General features: G+C 42.7%; 1 protein-coding gene across 1 annotated transcript in view; it reads left to right on the forward strand.

Moving 5' to 3' along the window:
* The window catches only part of SPOCK3 (SPARC (osteonectin), cwcv and kazal like domains proteoglycan 3), a 573,699-nt gene that overhangs the window by 520,081 nt on the left and 33,469 nt on the right, over positions 1-20,149 (forward strand). Inside the window, exon 9 of the mRNA XM_068125117.2 lies at positions 13,821-14,078. Within this exon, the coding sequence (XP_067981218.2) occupies positions 13,821-14,078 (258 nt within the window). The remainder of the gene's footprint in view (positions 1-13,820; positions 14,079-20,149) is intronic.

A 20,149-nucleotide genomic window follows, 5' to 3' on the forward strand; every position in this document is an offset into this window, starting at 1 on the left:
ATGCCATGCACACATTCAAGGCACCCAGTGCCAGAGGCAGCACAGCAACCCCAAAACATCACTGAACTTCCTCCATGTTTGACTATAGGGAAGGTGTTCTTTTCTTTGAAGGCTTCATTTTGTTTTCTGTAAATATAGAGATGATGTGCTTTACCAAAAACTCTAATTTGGTCTCATATGTCCACAGGATATTCTCCCAGAAGGATTTTGGCTTGTTTCGGTGTATTTTTGCAAACTCCAGTCTGGCTTTCTTTTGTCTGTCTGTCTCTCTCTCTCTCTCTCTCTCTCTCTCTCTCTCTCTCTCTCTCTCTCTCTCTCTCTCTCTCTCTGTCTATGTCTCTGTCTCTGTCTCTGTCTCTTTCTGTCTCTGTCTCTCTCTCTGTCTCCTACCATAGAACCCCCTTTCATTGAGTTGGCGACAGATGGTGCAAGTTGAAACTGTTGTACCTTGTGTCTGAAGGTCAGCTTGAATATGTCTGGCAGTTGATCGAGGTGCTTTCGCCACCATTCGGACAATCCTTTGCTGCAATCTTCGATCAAGTTTTCTCTTGCGACCACGTCCAGGGAGGTTGGCTGCAGTGCCATGGGCCTTAAACTTCCTGATAACATTGCGTACGGTGGATACAGGAACATCAAGGTCTCTGGAGATGGACCTGTAGCCTTGAGATTGTCCATGCTTGGCTACAATTTTGTGTCTGACCTCCTCAGACAATTCTCTGGTTTTGTTTCTTTTCTCCATGCACATTGCGGTACACACCGTGACACAAAACAGCAGAATGACTCATTTTCTCTATTCAAACTGGTTGAATGGGTGATTTTTTGGGTGATATTCAAACTGATATTCAAATATTCAAACTGGGTGATACTGGCTGAATGTCAAATCAAACTGGGTGAATGGGTGATATTCAAACTGGAATTGACCATCGGTGAGTTCAATTTCAAAGTAAAGGAGAATCACCTGCTTGAAAACTAATTATGTATTACAACTTCTAGAAGGTGCCAATAATATTGTCCAGGCCATTTTAGGATTTCTGTGTGGAATAAGCTAAGATTTAGTAATTTTTTCAGCTTTTTTTGTTTTGTTCCACTGCAAACCAAGGAAATACATATGTGGAGACCAAAATATTTTTAATTTCAACAATTTTCTGGAAGAAATGGTGCATTATTTTTATAAAAAAGTGCAAGGGTGCCAATATTTTTGGCCACAACTGTATGCAATTTATTTTACGAGTGCGCATCCCCGCCCTTTTGGCGGGAATTCCTGTGGTAGCGCACCGAAGAAGGATGGCCGTTTAATGTCCGGAAAGTTAAATTGTCAAGGATAGCACCGAGATCAATACAGTAATCAAGATCAATATAGTAATCACCAGGGTGGGTTACAAGGTGAAGAAAGCATGTGATTAAGATGCCATATCCTAATCACCAATATTGTAATCACCGCTGTGAGAGGTGAAGTAACACGGGGTGAGGAAAGCGTGTGATAAAGATGCCGCACCATAATCACCAATATTGTAATCACTGCTGTAAGGGATAAGGAAACATGAGGTGAGGAAAGTGTGGGATTTCCCACACCACCTAGTCCTAGATAGACGGTTGTTTACTGACACAGATAGACATGATAACAATAGACATGGATAACGATGCTTGAAAAACGGTCATACCCAATTGATCAGTTCCATGACCAATCGATGAGTGATGGGAAAAATGGGCACACCCAATTGGTCAGTGCTGCGACCAATCAACAAGTGAATGGAAAAATGGGCACACCCAATTGGTCAGTGCTGTGACCAATCAACAAGTGAAGAGAAAAACGGGCACACCCAATTGGTTAGTGCCACGACCAAACGAGTGAATATTCCTGACACAGCTACAGCCACTCAACCTTTATTTATTATAGTGGACTAGCAGGGGCACCCGGAATTGCTGGTCTATTTTTTTGTGAGGGTGTAAAACACTTCCTTACACCCACTCATAAATGGGATCCCAACACACTTCCCCTAAACCCACAATGAACCTCTGAAAGTTTGATGAAGATCCGTTCAGCCATCTCTGATAAAAATGGCGACATATATGGGAGCCACTTGTACCACGAAATGGATCATCAAATGCTTCAGAATAAAATATATATATATATATATAACCACCTTTAGAGGCCATTTTACCCCGCAAAGCAGGGATTGGCCTTTTTCGGGAACCGTGGTTGTTGTTGTTTTTCGGTCCCCTTTTTTAAGCAATGTTTTACGGCCGGATGCCCTTCCTGACGCCAACCCTTTTTGTCGCCTTTTAACAACAAACAGGGAATTACCAGTGAACTGGTACTCAATTTGCCGACCTCGGAAGGATGACAGGCTGAGTCAACCCCCCTGGCGTTAATTCAGCGATCGACCGGGATTACGAACCCAGGATCGTAGGATCCTAAGCCGGCACCCTAGCCGCTAGCCCAACACCAGGGATAATGAACTGAATAATGAATTGCCCAACCCTAGCCCAACATCAATATAATGAATTGCTTCAGAATGAACAAGGAAATTTATTCAAGTACGTGCACACGGAGAGAATGGTAATCAAATAGATGAGTATACACCAAGCAACCCTGCCATTCTCTAAAAAATCAAGCGTTTAGTTAGTGGGATTTATACATTGCCAAGAGGAACGACGCAGCATGTTATCTCCCCTAATGAGATTGTGAGCTGATGACGTGGCAGCTACAATTCCTAAAAATGACTGCCCCAGTCCTTACATAAACAGAGTTTAAAAGTTCACCATTTGCCCTACTCCAGTGAGCCACGTTTCAATAAGCTCCATACAATCTTCCCCAGCGACACAACAAACCCTTCACCTAAAGCTGATTTTCATCCAATCAGCAGCAAAGTTACATAATAGCCCACAAGTTACAATAACAACTGCTGTCAAACCCAGAATGCAATTCATTTTCCCTTGTAATCAACTACCCATGATACTACTTATTTTCCCTTGGCTTTGATTGGACAGAAATTACAATTACCATTTGTCAGCTTCTACACATACACACACAGACAAACCGATCACTTATAGTATCGATTATGCTCTAACAGAACACAAACAACACGGATAATGCTATCAAAGTTGCCGGTAGTGGCTGGACATAGATATTTTTGCAGAAAGTGCACTGTAACTTGAACATCGACAAATGTGCACTTGAACCTCATAAAGCCTTGGTGACTTGTCGTCCTAAGATGAGATAATTTATTGTTGTCCTGGATACGTTTATGCATTCACAACTTATTTAATGATCTTTATAAGTAAGTCACTATGCACAGTGATCCAACCTTGCACCTGCTACACGTTTACTGCTCCGAGTCAGTTATTGAGGAAATGGGGCAGATTTTAAACTTTCGATTATAGATTATCTTGACCTTCAAAATGTAGGCAGCCAATTATTGCTGGAGGTTAATTTAGATTAAATTTGTATTAAATTTACGATAAAAAATTTTTCCAATATATAATATTTTAACAGGTTTGAAGCCTCTTTTCCCACCCTGTTCCCCACCCTCCCAACCCCCTTTACTCCATCTTTCCTTCCTTCCTTCCTTCTCCATATTTTCCATTGAAAATGATCGATCCTATCGGTATAATGTTTGTGCGGCAGTTTGATTAAAGTGGGAATTAGTATTTTAAAAGCCAGTGTATGTAGTCAACCCTGTTGTAAAAGCACCATAAGTATAATTTGTGGCTGTGGCAAGAGCCCGGGATAAGCATCTAGTAGTGCCAGCCAAAGGCTGCTGTGCTTCCACATGCGAAGAACAACGTACACAGAAATCCGACTGTATGTCACGGTGGGTGGAACTATTTGTGACTCCTGACAGTTTGGCAACGAAGTTCTAAAAGCTGCCAAAGGTTGCTGCTCACACTGCAGAAAATGCTGCACAAAGCAAGTACGGTTCGATATGTCCGTATAACAATACGTATACAGTACATTTTGATTATTATTATAACTGGACTGTAATCCTCCTTACATGCAACATTCTTTCATTTTAAATATGCTTTTACTGCAACATGGTATAAATGGCTTTGGGGGACAGAGGTTAAATAAAATAGGGTTTTGTCCTGACATTGGCAGAATTTATACGACTATGAGTTGTTTGAATATGAAAGTTTAAAAGCAAAAGGATATTGCCGTGGAACGATTCTCCTTTATTACCTACCATTCGCTATCGCAGAAATGTTTCAGAATAGACGGGTCAATATACAACCAGAACAGCCGTACCCCAAAAAAATTGCAAATTTTAGTTTTATTGCATTTCCTTATATTTTAAGACTTACTTAGGAACATATCAAAAGTTGGACAGAAATGGACCATGGGAAAGTAAAAATTTTTGACATGATAAAAATGTCACAAAACCATGCACGATTCACTACGTCGAAAACGTCTTTGGTTTTTTATTTTTGTTTCTTTTTGTTTATATAAATTAATTTGTTCCACTGAGACCAGCTGCAAAGGCAACATTTTATAACACTTGTTTCGTGTCTTTAACAATGTTTACATCTGCTACCTGACACATGTCTTTAACAATATGACCTCCCAGCATGTAGGCTAATGACCTAATTCCTCACTGGTAGTTGTGCAGCTTGACTGAGTAACAACTCCACATGAATGAGTTAATTACACCTAATTAGGACTCAATTGGACAACGTTGTATGGTAAACATTGGAGATACAATACAATACAACCAAGGAGATACAGGGAAAGCCTCAATACAGTTTCTCCCAATGATTGATATGAACCCAGGTGACAAAACCTGCATCTTGTCAACTCTTGATTACCTGAGCAAACTTGCATCAAAACACAACATGCCAGCAATCATCACATTTGACCAACCGCTGTTTTGGAAGGCCTCTGAGATAGTGAATGCTCTTCCTGCTGATAACCCAATCCATAATGCAGTGCTACTGCTTGGGAGCTTCCACACATTAATGAATTTGTTGGGTGCCATTGGAAGTTTGATGGATGGAAGTGGACTGAAAGAGATCCTGGAAACAGTGTATGGTCAAAATGCTGTTGTGCACATGCTGAGTGGGAAGGCGGTGCAACGTGCTTTTCGTGGCCATTTGCTTGTGGATCAGTGTCTTACACGTCAGGTTGTTGGCAAGATTGTGGAAGTTGACCCTGGGTTTCAAGAACAAGTGGCAGAACTGGAGCGACTGTACATTTCCCTGGAGACTGTCGAAAGTGACACTATAGAGTCTGTGTTGCAATCAGAGTGCATTCATTTCATTGACAATAGATTGAATCAGGAAAGGAATAAACTTGCAAAGGACTCGAAAACCAGTGCACTTTGGATCAACTACCAGCGTATGTTGGGAATTGCAAGGGCACTTGTGGCAGCTGATCGGACGGGGTCCTGGGAGATGCATCTCCAAGCCATATCAGCTTGCTTGCCGATATTTGCAGCTGCTGGCCATCCCAATTACCTGAAGTCAGCTCGACTCTATCTCGAGAAGATGCCTGCGTTAGAGGATGACAACCCTGAGGTTCATCAGAAGTTCCAATCTGGTTATCATGTAATCCGGCGCAGTGACCAATACTGGGCTGGCCTAGGCTCTGATCTTGTGATAGAACAGACATTAATGCGCTCACTGAAAAGCCAAGGGGGGCTGACTCGAGGAAGTGGGATGTCAGAGCACCAGAGAGCAGTTTGGACTCTGTCTTCAACCATATCGTCCTCCTACAACCTTGCTATGCAAGAACTGACCTCGAGTAGCTACTCAACAAGTGAACAACATAAGGAGTTGACAACATCCAGGGTGAGTCGAGATGAAGCTGATCGTGGCAAAGTTGCCGAAAAACTGGACAGCTTCACACCATTTTCTGATGACAAGTCATTGCGCAATATCATCACAGGGGTTACTGCAAATGAGGATGTCAATGTTCATGACCTATTCAAAGTAGGTAGTGACATTGTCAAGAAGATGGATGATCACCCAGCTTACTCCTATTCACACAAAAGGAGTTCTAAAGCCAAGACACTTGCATTCAGCAGGGCAGTCAAAGTTGCTGAGGACCGCACAATAGATCCAGCGTTACTTTCCAGAGGTTCTTAGTGGTGTCACAGACGGGAGATCTCCAGATAGGTGAAGTGATGAAATATGAACTCTGCCCATACCCAATGTCTCTTTTTGAGGCAAAAAACATCCTGCGCCAGCCAGATAAACCACAGTTGGCGGAGGCAATAAGGAATTATGCTACAACCAAATCTGACAATGCTGTCAACCAGACAGTTCCAGGAACAGATCACTATGTTCTTGACGGGGGATCACTTATTCACCGCTTAAAGTGGACAGAGGGATTCACCTACAGTTCCATTGCAGATGAATATGCCTCATTTACAGTACGACACTATGGCAAAGCTACTGTTGTGTTTGATGGTTATGAGGCTGGGCCAAGCACAAAGGACTGTTCTCATCAACGTCGGAATAGAAACAAGAATGCCACCAAGGTTAACATTACGGAGTCAACAAAATTTGTTGGGAAAAAGGAGGACTTTCTGTCGAATGAGTCAAACAAGCAGGCAATGATACTGTTGATTATAGAGGTGTTGCACAAGGAAGGCTGTGAGGTGATCCAAGCAGAGGGAGATGCTGATGTTGAGATTGCAAAAGCGGCCGTCGCAAATGCGGCTTCCAGATCTACAACCCTCATTGGAGAAGATACAGATCTCCTTCTCCTCCTGCTCTTCTATATGGTGGAGACAAACTGCATTGAACTCTATTTCCGTTCTGACAAGGCAAAATCAAATGTCTACAATATCAAAGTCCTTCAGCAGATACTTGGAAATGCAGCCTGCAGAGATATATTGTTCCTTCATGCATTAACTGGCTGTGACGCAACGTCTCGTGTCTTTGGGATTGGAAAGAAGTCAGGGTTTCAAAGAATCATCAAGAAAGAAAAGGAACTGATAGACAGCTCAAAGGTGTTCTGTAAACCACAGCAGAGTCAGGATGTTATTGAAACTGCAGGCTGCAGAGCAATGGTGGCATTGTTTAAAGCAAATCAGAACGACTCATTGGCATCGATCAGATACAACATTCTCTGCAAAAAGGTTGCAAGGGCTAAGGCATTTGTCACTCCTGAAAGACTGCCACCCACATCCGCTGCCTGCAAGTTTCATTCTCTGCGGACCTATTACCAGGTAATGGAATGGATGGGCCTTTGTTGTGGAATGGAGCCAACGGAGTGGGGATGGAAGGTAGAAGGAGGAAAACTTGTTCCAGTGATGACAGACAAAAGCCCTGCTCCAGACATACTACTTCAGATGATTCACTGCAACTGTTCAGGGGGGTGCAAAACACTAAGGTGTTCATGTAGGAAGCATGGATTAGAGTGCACCAGTGCATGTGGACATTGCCAGGACAGCAACTGTGACAATATGAGTGTTGAACCAGACATAGAGGAGGAGGAGGAGGACGATGAAACTGGAATCTAAGACTAGAAGGCATATGGTACTTCCACATGTGTCAAAATTGTCCAATTTTTTATATGTTGCTTTCCATGTCATAGACTGGCAGAAACAATCAAAGAACATATATTTGTGCAAATATTTACTTTAAATTGCGAATGGTCTCAGGATTAGCACTGCATAAACTACCAGCAACGATCATAATACAAATATTGGTGCAAAATTAACTTTAAATTGTTAGTGGTCTGATGATTATCAGTCAAATTTTTTACGTTTTATCTGCCGGCAGCCATCTTGTTTTCTGACGTCACTGAGGGACTTTCCCATGCGTCAAAATTGTCCAACTTTTAATATGTTGTCTTCCACTTCATAAACTACTAGAAATAAGCATAAAACAAAAATTTGCAATTTTTTTGGGGTCAGGCAGTATATTGACCCGTCTAGAAGCATCAACGGACTGCGGTGAAGAACTGTGCAGAGTGACGGGAAAAAAAACACAATTCCGATTCGAGATTAATTATACGTCAATTTGACAAATTAAATAACTGGTGAAATGTGTTTTGACATTTCATGAGGTAACCATTTATTATCACACCATTATTACCTCCACCACTCAAGGTTATGTATTCACCCATGTTTGTTTGTTACTTGCGAAAATCGGACATTTTTCAAGTATATTGGTTGGTCGTGTGCATTATTCTGTCTGTCTGCATGTCAATCGCCAACAGGTCAAAAACTAAAACCGATCTTTACGAAACTTCACCAAATGGTGAAGGACCTATTGATTTTTGTGCCCCAATGTCGATTGTTTTTGAGGTCAAAAGGTCAACAACTTTGTCGAATTTCTAAAATCCTCAATTTTCATCCGATTGACTTGAAATTTGAAGTGTATTTGCATATCAGGTCACTCAATTCAACCAGTAATTGTTTTTGAGGTCAACATTCTCCAAAAGGTCAACATAGGCCAAAAGTCAACAACTTAGATGAAATTTTAAAATCCTTAATTTTCATCTGATTGACTTAAAATTTGAACAGGATTTGCACATCAGGTCACTGAATTTAACCACCAATTATATTTGAGGTCATCATAGGCCAAAAGCTCAAGATAGACCAAAGGTCCACAACTTCGGTGGAACGTATAACATCCTCAATTTTCATCTGATTGACTTGAAATTGGAAGTGGATTTGCATATCAGGTCACTCAATTCAAACAATAATTGTTTTTGAGGTCAATGTTGTCCAAAAGGTCAACATGGGCCAATGGTCAACAACTTAGGTCAAATTTCAAAATCCTCACTTTTCATCTGATTGATTTGAAATTTGAAGTGGATTTGCATAATCAGATCACTGAATTCAACCATTAATTATTTTGTGATCAACACAGGCCAAAAGGTCAACATAGGCCAAAGGTCAACTTTTTTTAGGGGGGGTTGCAAGTATCGTGCTATGCACAACATATTTCTTGCTTGTTTATTTGTCTGTGAGTATGATGTGATGTCTCAAAAGGTTATGGATGGATTCACACGAAAGTTAATGGACAGGTTGTGTGAGTGACAAGGCTGAAATGGTTAGATGTTGGTGAAGATCCAAATACGGATCCAGATACTATAATTTTAAGTGATTCTTCACCATCGAGAGATAGACAGGGCCAAAAACGACATATAGCATGATATTTCAAACAGTTATGGACGGATTATGACAAAAGTAGGTGGATGAGTTGAGTTGGTGACAAGAACAAGCGATTACATTTAGGTTCAGGTCCGAATCCAGATCCGACCTATCAGTGGGATACAAATCGTAAACTGTTCAGCCAGGCGGAGGTATGCTCTCTACGAAGTACTGTTCTCATTGCTCCTGTATCTCTCATTATGTGATTAATCCAACATTGTTGCCTTTAGGTCAAAGGAGTAAACAAATGAAGTGTTCAGTGAAGTATTTAAGGACAAATAAGACATCAATTCTGATGGTCAAAGTGTAAACCTCATGCCTATAATTAGAAGTAATTTGGTGCAAGTATCGATCCTGCTTGCATATCATAACTTGTAATGATGTGGAGTTCGAAGATCTAGGTAGAGGGGAGCGTTCACAATGCTCGGTAGTATGCCCGTGTGAATGCGACACTTTTGAATATCGTCACAGGCATAAACGTTTTGATGTTTCCAAATGTCAGGATGCAAAGCACAGCTCAGGATATAGTTTGACATCTACTGGAAACCGCTTGAGTCAAGGTGTTGTTTACCTGTAATTAAAGGTGCCTGTATCCGTGAAGGTGTGCTCGCTTTGTGTGCGCATCTCCATAGTCTCGAGGGACAGATGGTACTGAGAGTGTGACCAATTGATTATGGTTGCACAAGAAACAAAAGTGTGTTAATAACACAGATATTTTAAGCCTCATCACAGGGCTGCCTCAGAGATGAAAATAGAAAGTTAAACAGAAAAAAAAGTAGAGGAAACAACATCTGTCCAACAGTCAGCCTATGAATCGCCCAGGGATATTTCCATTGCTTAAAAAAAATGGCTGATGAAGTGAATTCATTGATGGGTTATGGTCAAACAAAAATCAATCAACTTTAAATATTTTAATTACAGTATACTGTTAATTGATAAGACTTGCTTATCTTGCCTTGTAACAATGTGCCTTATCATAAATCTGTCCATCTCTTGCTTCTCTCTTCTTTACCTTCCATGTTCCAATCCCAATCCACTTTTTTTTTTCATTCAAACGCCAAACGTTCTACCAAACCGAATAATTCACAGACCATTTAAATCCTTCTATGGCAAATCAATTTCCATTTAAATCCCCACGCACTTGCCTTCTTGATACCATATTTAAAGATACGAGTTTGAGTAAACTACGTTGTAAACGTGGTTTTAAATGGTAATTTGAATAGAAAGTAATAAATTGTTGTAAAGTTGCCATCTTGATGTGTACATCAAATGTGGCGCTTATGTGTAGTGTAATTACCCTCGCCACAGGAAAGGGTATTGCATTTGAGTCCGTTTGTTACTTGCCGGAATAGATTCCGGAAAGTATGTTGTTTGGTTGGTTTGTCTATCCGTCTGTCTGTCTGTTTGTGCGCAGTACTATGTCTACATCGTTGCACATGGCATCGCCATACTTTACACACATATTTGCCTTGCCCTGGAATAGACTGTGCCCAATTTTTAACTCTCTGGGCCCAAGGTCAAGTTCAAGGTCACCCAAAACGTGAAATCAGGGGGGGTCGAGTTTTCATTTAAAATATATTTCAAAACCACTATAACTCTAAAAGTACAAGAGATATGCATACACTTGCTGTTACTGACATATAGGAAGTCACATACGATATTTCATTTGGCACCATGAGCCTTTGACCTTGAGTGACTTTGAAAGGTCAAACTCAAGGTCAATAAAAAAGTACATTCCGGCAAGTCCTCGGTCTCTGACCGATTTCTAGTCTGTCTGTCTGTCTGTCTGTTTGTGCGCAGTACTACGTCTACATTGTTGCACATAGCATCGCCATACTTTACACACATATTTGCCTTGCCCTGGAATAGACTGTGCCCAATTTTTAATGCTCTATGCCCAAGGTCAAGCTCAAGGTCACCCAAAACGATGGTCACCCAATCATTTGTGCCTCCCAATTGAAACCCCGCCCTTAGGGCAGGTACCGTTGCTAGTAATAGCCGGCAAAGCCGGTGTTGTGAATGAACGCGTATTATGTTGAAAAGCCAGATTTTGCTGGATCCCTTGAGAATTTCGAAGCTTTGACGCACCAAATCGCTCAATGGAGGCCGCCATCTTGCGGATGCGGAAGTATGCATAACAAATTGAAAAACGTTCAATAGGAGTTTGTTTCACCCGTCTTTTTTTGATTCACAATCTTAAGCACCTCTAATTTGTAATTAAAATACTTTAAGACCAACCTCGGCCCGCACGGGCCTGGTTATCTTCAACGAAAATCGTCACCAAACACCGGAACCAATGAGATTCGAGCATTTGAAAAAATATTTCAAAAACCAAATCAATCAATGGAGGCCGCCATCTTCCGGATGCGGAAGTATGCATAAAAAATTGCGAAAAAGTTCAATAGGAGTTTGTTTCACCCATCTTTGTTTGATTTACTATCTTATGCACCTCTAATTTGTAAATAAAATACATTAAGACCAACCTCGTTCCCCGGGCCCTGGTTGTCTTCAACGAAAATCGTTACCAAACACCGGAACCAATGAGATTCGTGCATTTGAAAAACTATTTCAAAAAAGCTTTTTACCACATTTCGGATGCTGAAAACGGCGTCAAATATTCTAAAATTGACGAAGAATTATTTTTTAGATATCTCGCGGCCGTCGGGGATAGTTTTTCACAGCCGGAAATATCCGAAATTGAGACGGAATTCACCGAATTAATCAAGAAGGAAATTTTATAAATTTTAATCTCATCCAGAATGCAAATGGTGTCATTTTGAACTAGGTACGGTACCGACTACACCTACCTTCAACCAACTACCTAAACCTACTGATGCCATAGTCATAGTGATGGGTAAAATAGTGGCAAGAGGCTTTGGCTTCGCCGGCTCATTGCGGCTTTGCAGTCGGGTACTAGTATATAATGGCGACACAACAATTTTTACCGCTTTGCTTTGAAGAACGGGAATGAAGGGGGAGGAGCGTGTTAATATGTCTGGTTGAAGGCTTTGGGTGGTGAGGGAACTTGAAGCCAGATTTTAATCTTACAGCCGCCATGTTGGTGCTCGCTATCACTGCGATGCAAAGCGAAAGACGCCTCAGAGCTGTCACATACACAATCGCTATGTCGTATGTACTCCTGATACGTGTTTCCTTCATTGTAAAAACTACCAAGTCAACAGTTAAAAGGATTTTGAGCCGATAGGTGTTACGGCCTTGGCAAGATCGATGGAGACAGCGATCTGTTAGCTTATACACTGCCCAAATAGCTATGTGGAATTCTCTCATGTGGAGATTAAACCCACGTCGTTTGAACTTTGGCAGAGGTCATTATTTACTTTTAATGATCCAAAATGGCCGATTTAAAAAAAAGTACATTCCAGCAAGTCCTCGGTCTCTGACCGATTTTTCGTTTGTCTGTTTGTCTGTTTGTTTTTCTGTTTGTTTGTCCGCACAGAATAAATGATTATCTCTGCAACCGTTGGTCCGAATTTTCACCATAGGTGCAACTCCACCTGTAGAATTTTTTAAATGATATTTATGATGTCATAGGTCACGTGGTTCGCCCGCCATCTTGGAAAAAATCGAAAAACTTTGCACCTCTATATCTCCGAAAGTTCTGAATAGAAAAAATTGAGACATGGCTCATTGTAAAGAACTCTCCATGGGGAATAAAATATGTTAATGATGATCTCATAGGTTCCTCCATTATGACGTCATAATTCGACAAGTACAAAACTTCATCCGTTCAAGATGAAATTTCTTGAGCATAATCTAGGATTTAATTAGTTTAGAAAAAAAATAATGATGTCATCGGTCACATGGTTCGGCCGCCATATTTGTTTTAACACAAAAGCCTTAAAAACCACTGAAAATACATCCTGGTGAGGGTTTGCAATCTCTGATTGCTCTTTTTCTTGTTTATACCTGTAGTATCGATCATACATTATCCAAGACATTTTCCACCATCTTTCGACCCTCATCCATCTAACCCCCACGCTGTAGCAGCTGTACCTCCCCCCCCCTCCGCCCCCCATAATAATTACCTGATGCTTTGTGAGACAATCCCACCCCACCCCTCCCTAATTCCCCGCCCCCCTCCCACACTTTCCCCATCCCACGAGAAAGGAGGACGTGAGAAAATTTAGCTATATCAATATTCACCATGAATAATAAATGGTTTTATTATGATCATGATAAAATTGTTGTTCACATAATCAAAGACAGGCTGTAATGTATAATGGATAATATTAACGTTGATTTGATCGAAGTAAGCTAACCACCGTGCGAAGCAAGGAGAATCTGACGTTTCTCCTGCTCTTTTGCTTGGGCAAGATTAGCCCCATTCAGTCCAGCATTATTGGTTCCCTGGATAAGTTCTCAGTTGCTTCGTTCTTGTTTCTGATTTCAGAAATGGGTGTGTGAAGTTTTATAGACACGCCATGAATGACATGTTATTCTGGGTTTGTTCAGAATATATCCACTGATTGCAACTCATGGATGGATGCTGAAACAATTTCCCTGTGCCAAGTCTTGGGGGGAGGGGGTGGGGGGGGGGGAGGAAGTCTGAAGTTGCTTAGAAAATCTAAAAGTAAAAGGACTAAATAGTAGAAAAGCTGTTTTGTAAAAGGACCAAAATGTCGATATCTTTTCAGAGATGGAATGTTAAAAATCCGGAAAATTTCTTGAACTCCGCCTCTCCCTCTTATCATCCAGCAGCTTTCGACACCAGTGTTCTCCCCATTTGCAAGGACTCCGTGGGTTGGATATTCACGCGCCTCGATATCAACCGAGACCTCTTCCTTGATCAACTAGAGCTGGCTAGCGTGGGCCTTGGACATCCAGGGCCTGGCAGAGGTGCAGCTGCACTGGAGAAATACGAACGATGCTTGGCACCCTTCCTTCGTGCCTGCGACACTTACGCTGATGGGCTCCTGTCCAACAATGAATGGTGTTTTTGCTTCCAGCGACAGAGTGAGTTTCTTTCTATTATATTCTATCACAGCCCACTTGGCAGCATGCTAACCACTAATCCTAAAAATTAATATGAAAATCATGTCAATAACTTGCCAAGTTCTCTTAAATTGGTTTAAGTTGTCCACTTGCTGGACATTCCGTGCTTCAAGATGGAAAGCAAGCCCAGAAAGCCTTTGGAATTCGTCAGATTTCTGATTTGGGTCTGGTTCACAGTTATCACATTAATCTCATGACATAGATTAATGTTCTTTATCCATTTTACACAGCACATACTATGGTAGTTGATCTGGGGGTAGTAATACATGCAGGGGGTATAGTCCTTGAGCCAGACCAAAAGTAATGCTCCGGCGGGGGGAGTAATTCTCATTATGATTTTCCATTAGACCAATGTCTCAAGTGTCAGAAAAGGTGTGATGGACATCTGAGAACGGTAGCTTAGTGCCCGGATGGACGCCATCTTTGAAACCACCCAGCTCGAAAATGCCCATTTGGTGGGGTACATTGTTGCACGTGTATCTGGACTTCTATACTAGCTATCGATGTGCGGTTGACGACTAAATATACGTCCGATGTGTACCGTCTAAATAAAAAATAATATGAAGCATTTTGTTTTAGATTAATTATTATAAAAATCAATTATCGAAAAAAAATCATATATTTTTCAATATTTTATTATTAGACTTGTACTTTTTTTAGTGAAACAACACTGGTATGATTTTCCAAATTATGCATTGTGCTACACCGTTTATCTGTCTATAAAAATAACTCAAAAACTAAAACATATCATCCACCACGAGTTTACAACAAATAAATGTAAAGAGGCATAAAATGACTTAGGCCGCCGCTGGCATTATCTATTCTGACGATAACGCAAGTTAGGAATGTCGTACGGAGAGGATTTTAACACCATACGATATCTAATAAGCAGGCGGAAATTGTTACATAGGAAATCTGCACTTTGGTGGCCATCTTGGATTTCAAAATGGCCGCCAATTATATTAATTATTCATTACTAGAGTTTGGAAAGACGTATGGAGCTGATTTTAACACCATACGATGTATATTCCTAATAAGCAAGCGGAGGTATCATTGAACATGTCATGTTTTAGTCAAATAACACCGGTATGATCTTCCAAATTATACATTTTGCTAAACCGTTTATCTGTCTATAAAGATTTTCAGGCAATTTGGCCTGCATTATAATAGAGAACAACATATGCTATACAATATACAGTGCACACAAAGTTAATCATCAGAGTCGCCATCAGAGTCATTGGCATCCTGAGCCACGATAGCATCATCCTGCACCATGTTGGAGCATCCCTGCAGCTTACACACAACAGTGCACTTCAACCCATTCAGTATGCAGGAGCAATCTGACGGTCGACACGTCCTTCTGCATGTGCATGAGATGAGATTCAAGACGACATCTGGAGCTGGTAGACCCGCCATCCATCGGATTGTGAGCGAACCGCCATCATCGAGTTCCCAACCATGTCCTGCTGATGGTGTTGGGACGTCTGGTAGGTTTTCAAGGCTGCGTCGCCAGATAGCCGCCTGATAGTTGGCCCTAAGCGTATGCCGCATCAAGGAGTCTTCACAAGGCGGCAATTGTCCAGATTCGATCTGGCCCTTCTTTGCACAGAACATGTGATAACGGAGCGAATTAACACCGACGATCTTCGTGTTCTTGGCGTACAGCTGACACGTGAAGGCCTGAATGCTATTGAAGACGTCTGTTGGTACATTCCACGAAGATCCCAGATCTGTGAATGCTTGAAGATACAGCTCATTCGCTTGCACAAGCTTCAAAGCCTTTATCTTTCCTTGGCTAGCCAGAGCACTCACAGTGTCACACCCGCTCCATGCATGAAGCCCTGGCAATGCACTGCAAACTCCAGACCCCAATACCGCAGCCAACTTTCCAACGTCGATCATTCTGACTCGAACCTTTGTTCCTCGTCTGATGAAGAGCTGACTATCGATGGTTCTGCTGAGATGAAGACTGATGATCAGAACGTCGGTGTCATCTGCCACTAAGATGATCGTCTTGTAGTGGGTAGCGGCGTGCTTTGCGTGGAGAAACATACGCGTGTCTGCTTCCTCGTGGCTACATTCGAGTGCTTGCACCAACTTCCACCTATCGCGGGTCAGTACCAGACATTTTTCACCACAGGTGACATACAGTGTTCTGTTGCCTAGCTTTTCGCGATTTGTTTCATGTTTCCACGACTCCGCCAGAAACACAACCAGTTTCTCCTTTGTCTGGCTGCAAGCAAGGAGACGCCGCCAGTTCATGATTTTGTGTGCGGGTCTGATCTCGCTGAAACTGATGCCTTCATTTGAACCGCGGTTCACACGCTCAGCTGCTTTGATGGATTCTTCTGTGTATGTGTCAAAGACAACATCGATGCGCTCACTGCCTTGACCAGCGTGAAGCGCTGCAGCAAGGATGCGGTCAGATAGTTCTTCGAACGTGTCGTTCTCGCCATGCATCTTTTGTATGAGAGCCATCGCATCAATTATTGTTGCACTTCGCTTGTCAACGTTCTCGGCTGGTTCCACAAGACCTTCCATGTGTTTCGCAAGTGCAGCTTTGTTCGTTTTTTTCATTGACCCATCAACGTTTGCCAAAGACCATGGTAACGGCCCTAGTGGGTGACAAAGGACAAGTTGCATGTCGAGGTTCCTTGTCTTGGCGATGAGTATCATGGTGGCAAACAGTTGTCTGTCAGCTCTCAGGACGATCTCCTTGTTTGTGCCCTTCACAACTTTCTGCTTGATCTTACCAAAGGTCTTCAAGTTTAGCTTGTTCAATGTGTCATGAAAGCCTGTTCCCTCTTCAAGACGTTTCTGGAAGCTTTGATACGCCGCTTCCCCCTTTTGCAGGGTGTTGAGTAGGTCATTAGAAACGTCCTCCCTCGCAGCCGCTCCGGTAGATATACTGAGAAGACATGACGGATCATCGGCGAATGGATTTGTCCAGTCATTTTCCAGTAGATCACAGATAGCTGTGACGCCAGACTCATCACGTTTGATGCGAGAAGTAGACAAGTCAGGGTGCTTGGCGTGAGATGTGTCGCTGCCATTCACAAGGATAGTTTCTCGTAGTTGCCTCAGTGCAGTAGCCCGATTTTCTGCAGTTAGATAGTATCGTGACACAGCCCCTTGTCGAAGACTAAAACCTCGTGTTCCTCCAGCTGTTTGCGTATCTTTGTTTACTGTTTCTTCTGTTGTCTGATCAACAGCGATTCTGGCAAATGGATTCCCTGGTCTAAGCTGTACGGAGAAGTAGCCTTGATTGAAATGCCTGTACAACTCGGGGCATGTTTCGTGGAGTTGCGTCATCTGTGCATAGTACACTGGTAGATATCGAGCATAGTTCACCTTGTTCATTGCGAAACACCAAGGGATCACTCTTCTGACACAAGCCAAGTGAAGCATCCAGTCGCCTTCTCTATCCGCACGAATCAACCCCAGCAGGGTCTCTACCATATCAATATACATCATCCAGAAGCGAGCCATGTCTCCATGTTTGGGTCGCAGAAAATGTAGGTATTTCGCGAACATGTCAAAGCTCTGTACACATGAATCATCATCGAGAGCAGCAGCGAGAGTCTCGTGGCAAACATCCTCCTTGATGCTGCGAATTTTGAGGTCAGTGCTTCGAATCTGGGGTTCCTTGTCAGGATGATTGCTTTCTATCCACACCTGGAAGCCCTTCCAAATGATGCGCATTAGTGCCTCGTACATCAACTTGTGGAGTCGCACAGCACGGTTGTATTGCTTGCCTTCCAGAACCCTGTTGATGGAACCTTCAGCGATTACTCCTGACTCAACAGCTACATCCCGAAGGCCTGCATCTCCAAACATTTTCCCAATGCTCGACATGAAGTTACAGGTGGTATGGAAGTTCCCCATCATGAGCACGATTCTTCCATATCGATCGACATCTTTCCATGCTATTTCGGTCGCCTTAGCAAATAGTGCCTGGTCTAGCACCACCGGTATACGCTCAAGCTGAAGTGATGACATGATGTTCAGAGCTTCTCTGAGGATTTCTTGCACTGTTGCCATATCTGTGGCAGGCGCGTTTATAGTCGGCAGGTAGCCAACTACATCTTCCGTCACCTGAACACGATCTCTAGTCATGATGTTGAAACCAGTCCACGAACTGATTGTCTGGTCGCATGGTTCCAGCATGCGAGTCATAATCCATATGTGATTTCGGCGCTGCGCAAGGGATGTTGCGCCTGCAAGAGTGTCAGAAAGATCTGCAGGCTTGATTGCAGGTGGGCCCTCTCGTTTCCCACCGCTGTATATTGTAACTAAATCGCTGGATGACGGGATAGATCGCTTCTTATCTGCTTTGGAAACTGCCGATGGAGGTTGGGGCGGCAAACACGACTGCGACTTCGGTTGGACGATGATACCGTTGACGCGATGCGATGTTCCGCCACCACTCAGCGATTCCTCTAGCCTGTCGATGTTATCGAATGCTAATACAGTCGGGACCAAAGGGTGCACATGTGACGGAAGTGGTACTGTATCTTTCTCCACACTTGCTAATTTGTCTATGCATAGCGCTGTCTCGATTTCTTCCAGAACTGTGTACGAACATCCGTGCCCGAGTCGATTCAATATTCTGATGACCTCTGTATTACCGGTGAGCGTTTTCATGACCCACGGAAGTAGGACATGCTTCGATGTTCTGATGGTACCCCGGTGTACAGCATTGATGATATCTTGAGCCATCGACCATACCAGTGTGTCGGCACGCGCAGAGCTACCCCCACTCCCGCAAATCAAAGTATGCAGAAATACACGAAGAGAATCTGGTATCTTCACGTAATCTGAAGTGAGTTCTGCTGGCTGAGGCGGCCAACGTTCATTGTAATGAGCATCTTTGATCTGGTGTCGCAGTGAAGTAGCTGCACGCACAATGTTACTTTCACCGTCCGTTCGTTCAAATGCTTTCACTTCTGCTTTCAGGTTTACGCACTCTGCAGCAATCTCTCGCTTTGTCAGATTATCGGGCATCAAGTATACACGGTGTTTCACATTGAAGAAGATGAGCGATTCTCCAAACTCTCTTTGTAATGTGCGCTGCAGATTCTTCTTGATGGAGTCACGAACATCAACTGAAAATGTATCTGAAGACAGGATATCTGTTGCAACATCAACTATTGGAACAATCCTCGGGTTCAAGAACAAGTCAGTGCGAATGAAATTGAATATACATCGTATCATTTCTTTTTTCTCGATATTATCTTCAATGTCAGTTTCTACTTGAGGTTTTTGGGGCCGTGTGTAGTTTCTATAGCAGGAGAAGTGGTAGTGAGCCTCAGCTGCAACCATATCTCGTGTAGTCAATGCCAAAACTCTCTCATCATTGCGAGCTGTCGCAGCATCTCTTATTGTCTTATCTGCTCGAAGTTCAACAGCCAAGACAACTGTTTCACGGGTACGACTGCCTTTTATGAATTTTGAAGCACGCTGGCAAAAAATGCATTTATCATCGTAGACCGTTGAAGTTGATCCTGTCTCTTCCCGTGATGATCGCCGTCGCACCGCATCGCCAGTATCAACTGAAGAACTTCTAGCTGCATTGGTCAAAGTAGCTAGGTGGTTTTTGTGAGTGAAGTCTGATCTACAAGCCCTATGGTATAATATTGGAATATTAGGAAGTTCAACTGCGCCTTCTTGGACTAGCTTTAGAATTGGATAAAAGTTTCTAACTGCGGCTGCGTCACACAATGTCTTCCAAGAACTGTTGCCCGCTGCCTTGCTTAGTTCAGAGAGTGGCGACTTCTTGCTGCACAGGATGCACGTTCCGGACTCAGGTTCAATCTTCGCCCGTTTCGCCTCGACACCGGCCATCTCAGCTGAAAGAACAAAAAGACTGACGTTAGATTACTCCGATATCCGAAAAGCTCGCCAGCTTACATAGACATACTCATCCAAGTCAGTGAACATGTTAGATGGCGCCACAATACAACTCTATAATAGAGTTGTATGTGGCGCCATCTAACATGTTCACTTTTAGTTCTCAACCCCCCCCCCCCCCC

Source organism: Myxine glutinosa, chromosome 8, assembly GCF_964187855.1.
Source record: "Myxine glutinosa chromosome 8, kmMyxGlut1.1, whole genome shotgun sequence".
Taxonomy (NCBI): Eukaryota; Metazoa; Chordata; class Myxini; order Myxiniformes; family Myxinidae; genus Myxine; species Myxine glutinosa.